At 43.8% G+C, this 9,248-nt stretch overlaps 1 protein-coding gene across 1 annotated transcript; it reads left to right on the forward strand.

The window, feature by feature from the left end:
* Positions 1-5,723: 5,723 nt before the first annotated feature.
* Positions 5,724-9,044, forward strand: LOC134462993 (uncharacterized). The gene is made up of 3 exons (XM_063216254.1): positions 5,724-6,748; positions 8,111-8,330; positions 8,965-9,044. The coding sequence occupies exons 1-3, from the start codon at positions 5,768-5,770 to the stop codon at positions 9,042-9,044; spliced, it is 1,281 nt and encodes a 426-aa protein (XP_063072324.1). The 5' UTR covers positions 5,724-5,767.
* Positions 9,045-9,248: the final 204 nt, after the last annotated feature.

Here is a 9,248-nt window from a genome sequence, read left to right on the forward strand (position 1 = left end):
ATTTCAATCCCTACCTGAGGGGTTGTGAGGAATACTCTGTCATGCTACCATCTATAGCATTAATAAACCATGTAATTAATCACAAATAAGAGGGTCTACTGAGGTTACAGTCATTTCTTGTTTGAACCAAATTGGGCAAAGTACCGTGGTACTACAGTGCTGCAATAATAGTCAAAAGTCTTTTGTGATGTATTGGAACTGTGTTAGGTCCATCACAGGTCAACTGGCAGCTGGATTCGGCTTATTCAATCTACAATTTTGTCAAACTTTGTGGATCACTGAGGAGGTTCAAAAGCCATTTGAGTTACATACTTGCTGAGGTGACAGAAGACACACGAGAGGCTATTAGCAATGTGAGAAAATATGATACCTATCACTGTTAAATGTGATATGACATTGTTTTTGAATGGTAAACTCAAAATATAATGTGGTATGTGTGTTTGCACATGCGCGTCTGCGTGCGTACGTGCATGCGTATATGCATGCAGTGCGTGCATGCAATGTGTGAATGATGCAGCTTTCCCATTTGAAGTAGATTATCATCTGTGTCTTCCTTCCTGCAAACTTGCATAACGCAAGTGAAGCCCAGACCATGCTTTCTGAAAGGATTTACAGTAGGAAATATTTCAATGTTAATCGCTTGTTTTTTATTTTATTTCAACTGGGCCCTCTTCTTGTTGTTTTAAAGTCCCTGGATGTATTCATTGCATTGGCCTGTGTATTAAAGCTGTCCTCTTGTATCTTATAGTGTGTTGGGTCTACCATAATGGCATTCAGTCTGCAGCCAGGGGCGCTGCCAGAAATGTTGGGCCCCATGAAAGATTCGAATTTTGGGCTCCCTTAAGGGCCCCTGTCAATGCTTGGGCCCCCTTATGGGCCCCTGTCAGTGCTTGGGCCCTTAGAATCTGTACCACTTTCCCCCCCCTAGCGCCCCCCATGTCTGCAGCTATCCTTCTGTGCTGCATGGTGTGCATTTCTGAGAGCATTTGATGATCAGTGTTTCTGGAGCCTTCATGCTTGTTTTTTGAATCATAAATAAAATATCTCGATGTTGTGCAGACGCACCTCAGACTCCTTCTGAACATGATGACTAGGCAGAACCATGTAAGCAAGTCTGGGCCTAGTTCCATCTGTCCCAAAATGAACTAGCCCAAGTTAATAAGCCTTTTTTGGAGTCTCATTATCTACACTGCTCTATCCAGAAAGACTCGATAGACAAAATGAAAATAAATGAAAGGATTTAGCTGGAGCTGACGCATGTTAGGCTGATTTGTGCATGTTTGGAATACAGTCACTTAAAAGCAAAATCACGGCAATAGGATATGTTTTGAGAAAGTTTAATAATACCACACTAGCTACGTTAGCCACGTCATCTGTGCTATACATGGGTTCTCAGTGTTTATCAACACGATGTTATGAGGAGGGGCAAGACACTGGCAGCCAACCACATGAGCTAATTTTTTGACAGAGAGCGGTTTCCAACAATCAGAGCTTGAGTTGTGCGCAGCTAGGTTCGCGCAGTCAGGGTATTTAAACAAAATTTAGAACTCATGTATACGCCGGATCAATGCATATCGGATTCGCAGTTACACCACATTTCAAGAACACAGATTGTAAGAGCCACTTCTTTTAATTTATTGTTTTCAAATAAGAGCTCCTGAAAATATTTATGTTGAAATGGAAAAGATTTGGATTAAGATTTTATATTTAGATTTTTGGCAAACTGTTGCAAACGTGATACTAATTGCACCTTGTTAGTGTGGTGTCCTAATTACTTCCTGTAGGTGGCGGCCAGACTGCTACTTATGATGGTGTGGTGACGCGGCCCAGACGCTGTAGGGGTGCAAGGCGCAACAGTCATTGACCGTGTCCGTGACCGTGGACGAGCCCGTGCGCGCGACTGTGCCAGCCTGAACGCGGCCTGTTGCCTCAAGCTCAAACCCAATTCCATTGACTGAACTGAAAGCCTTGCTTTATTTGTTATTTTCAAAGTTTACATTCTTAAGTTTATGTTACCCCTTTTTGTTTAATAAATCATCCAAGAAACTCATCAAGGAGAAACAATAATGCATCCTCGTCCTTTCACGCGTCAAGTCTCCTGCATTCTTACAGTCAAGGAAGTGAACAAAATGGGAAAGGTTTAAAGATAAAAGGAAACAAATGAAAACAAAGGAATCATGGAAAACTTAACCTGTTTTAATCACTACATTAAGTCAATGACTTCGCTGGACTTCGTTGTGGACAACTGAAGAACTTGGAAAAGGATTGTGTATTTCGAAGGAAAAGGAAGGCCGACGCGCCAAACAATTCAAACAAAGGAAAGCCCGCGGAGGTATGTGCTTCTGAAACTCATTATTGGAATGAAATGCGGACTTTGTGGATAACATTGGACTGAGAAAACCAAGACCACTTCATGAACTTTATTTCAAATGAACAAATGCATTTATAGACGAAAGAAATTCGATGAGAAAAGCAATGAAGTTGAGCGCTTGAAACGTCGCCAAGTTAACCTGAAAAGTAGGCGACTGCAATGCTTTACGCATGAGATGGAAACAGTTTTATTTGATTAAGAAATTAGAAATTACTTCATACAGTTTTTGGTTTGAGAGCCACAATGGCTGAAACACAGACGGACGAAAACATGTCCGGAGAAGATTTGAATGTTGAAGTCAGTGCGCGTAGCCGAGGTGGCAAAGTGTCACATATTACGCGCAGAATGAAGATAATTAATACACTTATGTCTGGCAATGAGTCGGTTCAGGAAGTGAAGGAAAACTTGGCCAAGCTTGAAGAAATGATAAAAGAATTCGAAATCATTCACAATGCTTACATTGAAACTTTAGACACAGAGGCCAAGGAAACGGATATAAAAAATTGGTATGAGCCTCGAAAGAAACAAATTACTTCATTTCTCTCGAATGCTGCAAAATGGATCCACACTGCTGAAAACCCAGAAGCGCACAGCACAGTTGTTCTCGTCACTGCTGCTTTACCCGATTCTTCTGAACCAGATGCAGATTTGAAAGAGTTAGATGTTTTGTCCGTCACTAGCCGACGTTCAATTAGATCTAATGAATCAGCCTCACAAGCGCTCATCCGCGCCGAGGCAGACCAAGCAGCGCTATTGGAAAAGGCTGCGCGTCTACAAGAAAAGCACGCTTTGGAAAAGGAGGAACAAATACTCGAACAGAAAAAGGAAGAATTAAGAAAAAGACGAGAAACATTAGATTTAGACACAGAATTGGCTGCAAACATGGCAAAAATTGATGTGCTTAAAAATGCTGAGCAAGATGTGTTTGGAAACTTTGATGAAGAGCAACAACTAGACCCTATGGATGAAATGAATGAATACTTTGACGCTGCAGAGCAACAATTAGCACAATATGAGGTCATGCCTGAACCAGTAGTAAGGCCTAAGGAGGGAGTTAAAGTTCAGTTCCCCTATCCTTCTCATTCATCTGTGCATGTTCATGATAATGTCCAACAGACTTACTCTGCTCGCTCTCAGAGTTCTTTTACCCAAACCCAGAACCCAGTGCCAGTTAGGCAAGCCAGTAGTCAGGCTAATGGCCACTCCAGCAGTCTCACAAACACTGCAAATGGGCAGCCAAGCCCAATGTCTGCTCCATCTATGAATCAGCCACCATCACATGATCTCTCTGATATTCTTAGGAGACAAAATGAGCTGACCAACATCCTTGTGAAACAGCAAGTGCTCTCTACTTTACCACAAGGGGGCATTACACCTTTCGATGGAGACATACTCCAGTACAAGTCTTTCATTCATTCATTTGAACACATGATTGAGAGAAAAACAGACAACAACCAAGACAAATTGCAGTTTTTAATTCAGTACACAAAAGGAACAGCATTGGATCTTGTGAAAAGTTGTCAACATATGGACGCAGGCAAAGGATACCCAAAAGCAAAAAAACTACTGAAAGAAAACTTCGGAAACGAATACAGAATTTCCTGTGCATACATGGAGAAGGTCTTCAACTGGCCCACCATCAAACCTGAGGACACAAAGGCATTGCGTGAGTATGCATTGTTTCTCAGAACTTGTTGTACTGCTATGGAGGAAATTGACTACATGACTGAATTGGATACCATCTCTAATATGAGGAATGTTGTACTGAAACTCCCATATAAGCTGAGAGAGAAGTGGCGTGCAAAGGCATGTGATCTGCAAAGCAAAGGCAGAGTAAAAATGGCCAATTTAGTCTCTTTTGTTGAAGATCAAGCCAAGATTATGTCAGATCCTATATTTGGCAACATACAGGACACAACCCAAATTAAGTCCAAATCAGTGTCAAAACCCAAGCCCAAAGGAAGCTTTGCAACTAATGTGAATGTGAAACCAGATCAAGCACAGAAAAGCCCAGATAGCCCATGCCTGTTCTGTAAAGGTGACCATGAACTGAAGTCATGTGATGAACTGGAGAAAAAAGTGCACAAAGATAAGATAACATTTCTAAGACAAAATGGTGTCTGTTTTGGATGTTTAATGAAAGCAGGGCATGTAAGCAAAGACTGCACAGGGCGTCTAAGCTGCTCTGTATGCAAGAAAAAACACCCAAGTGTGCTGCACATCAAGACAGATCAGACTTCAGTGAAGCCCATTAATAGTGGGCAGGTGTCACTCAGAGCTGGAGAGCATTCTGGGGCCGGTGACACAGAAGGCAGTAGAGATTGTATGCTGTCTATTGTTCCAGTGAAGGTGAAGCACTGCAAAGGAAGTGAAGTGATAAATACTTACGCTTTTCTTGATCCCGGCAGCTCTTCAACCTTCTGTACAAAGAGTCTGGCCAACAAGCTGAAACTAACAGGGAGAAAAACCAACATCCTGCTCCGAACCATGTCACAGGAGAAGTCAGTGAGCGCAGACATCATTACAGGCCTGGAGGTGTCTGCAATTGACAAATCCCACTTCATCACGTTGCCAGATGTGTACAGTCAAAGCAGAATGCCAGTTGACACAAGTAACATTCCCAACAACGATGACCTATCTAAATATACTTACCTGAGTAAAGTGAGCATTCCCAAAATTGAAGCTGATGTAGAACTGCTGATTGGCAGCAATGTTCCGAAAGCGCTAGAGCCGTGGGAAGTGATAAACAGCCAAGCAGGAGGTCCGTTTGCTTACCGCACAAAACTTGGATGGATTGTTAATGCTAATGGCCTTCTTAGTGACAGTGGCAGCACCAGCAATCCTTCTGTATCTGTCAATAGAATATCTGTGGAAAAATTGAATGACACATTAATACAACAATACAATTATGACTTTAACGAGAGCAAAGAAGACAAACCAGAAATGTCTGTTGAAGACAAAAAGTACATGGAAATAATGGAAAAATCTGTCTGTCTCACAAATGGACATTACACATTGGACTTACCTTTCAGGAAGAATAATGTAGTTATGCCAAATAACCACCAGGTGGCAGAGCAGCGTCTGGCCAGTCTAAAGAAAAAGTTCCAAAAGAATGAACAGTTCAAAACTGAATACACCAACTTTCTCACAGATGTCATCAAGAAAGGACATGCAGAAGTTGTTCCACAAGATGAACTGAAAAGAAATGATGGTCGAATCTTCTACATCCCACATCACGGTGTATACCACCCAAAGAAGGGCACCATTAGGGTGGTCTTTGATTGTGGTGCTACATTCCGTGGCACATCTTTGAATGCAGAACTGTTACAGGGTCAAGACCTAACAAGCTCTCTCTTTGGTGTTCTCACTAGGTTCCGCCAAGAGCCTGCTGCTGTCATGACTGACATTCAGACAATGTTCCACCAGGTCCGAGTGTCAAAAGAGCACATTGACTATCTCAGGTTCCTCTGGTGGCCTAATGGTGACACTAGTCAGCCTCCAGTTGAACACCGCATGTTAGTGCACCTCTTTGGTGCAGTGTCGTCACCAAGTTGTGCAAACTTTGCACTTAGGCAAACTGCTGAGGACAACAAGGACATGTTCAATCCAAACATAATCAGCACAGTTAACACTAACTTTTATGTCGATGATTGTCTTAAGTCTCTCCCCTCTGAGCAGGAAGCAGTGCAGCTGGTGACAGAACTAACATCTCTCTGTCAAAAAGGAGGATTCCGACTGACTAAGTGGATGAGCAACAGCCGGACCGTCCTGGGACACATCCCAAAAGAGGACCGAGCCTCTGAGGTCAGAGAACTGGACTTGGACAGAGATAAGTTGCCAATTGAAAGAGCCTTGGGCCTGCTGTGGAGTGTTGAAGATGACATGTTTAAGTTCAACATCATTGTGAAGGACAAGCCTCACACACGTAGAAATATGCTGTCCATTGTGAGCTCAATCTATGACCCACTCGGGTTTCTATGCCCTCTCACTCTACCTGCAAAGTTGTTGTTACAGGCTCTGTGCAGAAGCAAACATGACTGGGATGGCAGAATACCCCAAGCTGCATCTGAGAAGTGGAGAAGATGGATTGAAGACCTGAGTGTGCTGGAGGACTTTGAAGTGGCGCGCTGCATGAAGCCGCATGGATTCGAAACAGTCAGACAAGCTGAGCTACACCACTTCGCTGATGCCAGCGAGCATGGATACGGCACTGTGAGTTACCTCAGAATTACCAATGACAGTGGTGACATACACGTCTCCTTCATGACTGGCAAAGCAAGAGTCGCGCCGATGAAACAGATGACCATCCCACGTCTGGAGCTGGCAGCTGCAGTGCTGGCAGTTAAAGTGGACAAGATGCTCAGGAAGGAGATGGAGGTGAAGCTGTCACATTCAACCTTTTGGACTGATAGTCAGTCAGTTCTTAAGTACATAGCGAATGAGCAGACAAGATTTCACACTTTTGTAGCAAATAGGATAGCTGTCATTAGGGACCACACAGATGTGTCACAGTGGAGGCACATTAGAACGAAGCTGAATCCAGCTGACATGGCGTCAAGAGGAGTGAGCGCCAGCACATTTGTGAAGTGCAAAGAATGGATCCAGGGACCAGACTTTCTCTGGAAGATGGAAGAGGAATGGCCTCAAACCCCCATGGAACCCCTCTCTCTCTCGGAAGAGGATCCAGAGGTGAAAAGAAGCAGCACTGTGTTCAGTGTGATTGCAAAGAAGGAAGAGGAAAACCCAACTGAGCAGCTATTGCAGCACTTCTCAAATTGGCACAAATTGAAAAGAGTAGTAGCATGGTACCTCAAACTGAAAGACAGACTTAGAGCCAAAAGTAAAACACAAACAAAAGAAGTGAAGACAAAAATTCAAACCTGTTCCCTTAGTCTGAGTGATCTGTGTAGAGCAGAAAAAGCCATCATTGTGTTCTGCCAGAGACAAAGATATACAGATGAGATAGCACAACTGGAAAAGACACCAACAGATAGAAAATCAGTAGGTAGGCAAAGCAACATCTACAAACTTGATCCAGTGCTTGACGATGGAGTTCTGCGAGTTGGAGGGAGACTAAGCAGATCAGCAATGCCAGAAGAAGCGAAGCGGCCGATGATTCTGCCAAAGGACCACCACATCTCCACTCTTCTGCTTCGTCACATCCATGAACACCTGGGGCATGCTGGGAGAAATCACATCCTCTCCACTCTGCGAAAAAAGCACTGGATAGTCAATGCCAACTCTGCTGCACGCAAGATTCTCTCCAAGTGTACTGTGTGTAAACGCACAAGAGGCAAGTTAGGGGAGCAGAAAATGGCAGACCTCCCCAAGGAGAGAGTTGAGTCCGACCTGCCACCATTCAGTAATGTAGGCGTGGACTACTTCGGGCCCTTCGAAGTGAAGAGAGGAAGCAGTCTTGAAAAAAGNTATGGCGTCATATTTACCTGTATGGCAAGCAGGGCCGTGCATCTAGAGTTGGCTCACTCTTTGGACACAGACTCCTGCCTAAATGCCCTGAGAAGATTCGTGTGCAGAAGAGGACAGGTTAGACACATCCGATCAGACAACGGTACAAACCTGGTAGGAGCCAAAAAAGAACTGGAAAAAGCCCTGTCTGAATTGAATCACAGCAAGATTGAAAATGACATGCTACAGAGAGGAGTACAGTGGAGTTTCAATCCGCCAGCCGCTTCACATCATGGTGGAGCGTGGGAGCGTCTCATCCGCATGGTACGACAGGTTCTCTACTCCATCCTGAAAGAACAACATCTTGATGATGAAGGTCTACAAACACTGCTGTGTGAAGTAGAAGCCATCTTGAACAGCCGTCCCATCACCACGGTGACGGAAGATGAACGAGACCTGGAAGCGCTGACTCCGAACCACATCCTCCTCCTGAAAGCTCAACCTGCATACCCACCAGGACTGTTTCAGAAAACCGACTTGTACATCAGAAGACGTTGGAGGCAAGTCCAATACCTAGCAGACCTGTTTTGGAAGAGATGGACACATGAATATTTACCATTACTACAAGAAAGACAAAAGTGGCACATAGAGAAAAGAGGATTCCAGAGAGGTGATGTCGTAATGGTCGTCGACAGCACAGCGCCACGAGGATCCTGGCCACTTGGAAGAATCCAAACAGTCCATCCTGACTCAAAGGGCCTTGTGAGAGCCGTGACCTTGAAGACCAAATCTGGAGTTTTGACCAGACCAGTGACGAAGCTGTGCCTCCTCCTTGAGGCAGCAGATGGCGCTGATTGAAGACTGGTCTTCTCACCTGTTTGCTGAGTGAAAAAGATAAGTGTACATTTTTCAGCACTTATCTATTTTGTTTAATAGATGTACATTATTAAGTATACATGGCTCTTTATACAGTATCATTTTGTAATTGATGTAGACACACAATTAGGGGCCGGTGTGTAAGAGCCACTTCTTTTAATTTATTGTTTTCAAATAAGAGCTCCTGAAAATATTTATGTTGAAATGGAAAAGATTTGGATTAAGATTTTATATTTAGATTTTTGGCAAACTGTTGCAAACGTGATACTAATTGCACCTTGTTAGTGTGGTGTCCTAATTACTTCCTGTAGGTGGCGGCCAGACTGCTACTTATGATGGTGTGGTGACGCGGCCCAGACGCTGTAGGGGTGCAAGGCGCAACAGTCATTGACCGTGTCCGTGACCGTGGACGAGCCCGTGCGCGCGACTGTGCCAGCCTGAACGCGGCCTGTTGCCTCAAGCTCAAACCCAATTCCATTGACTGAACTGAAAGCCTTGCTTTATTTGTTATTTTCAAAGTTTACATTCTTAAGTTTATGTTACCCCTTTTTGTTTAATAAATCATCCAAGAAACTCATCAAGGAGAAACAATAAT

Source organism: Engraulis encrasicolus, chromosome 14 (assembly GCF_034702125.1).
Source record: "Engraulis encrasicolus isolate BLACKSEA-1 chromosome 14, IST_EnEncr_1.0, whole genome shotgun sequence".
NCBI lineage: Eukaryota > Metazoa > Chordata > Actinopteri > Clupeiformes > Engraulidae > Engraulis > Engraulis encrasicolus.

What these genes read in the sequence shown, in the direction of transcription:
- LOC134462993 (XM_063216254.1), top strand. Translation starts at nt 5,768, where the DNA reads ATGACTGACATTCAGACAATGTTCCACCAGGTCCGAGTGTCAAAAGAG. An exon ending in TGCTCAGGAAGGAGATGGAG is followed by an intron (nt 6,749 to 8,110) that starts GTGAAGCTGTCA and finishes ATGGTACGACAG; the next exon opens with GTTCTCTACTCCATCCTGAA. An exon ending in CGACTTGTACATCAGAAGAC is followed by an intron (nt 8,331 to 8,964) that starts GTTGGAGGCAAG and finishes TACTTCCTGTAG; the next exon opens with GTGGCGGCCAGACTGCTACT.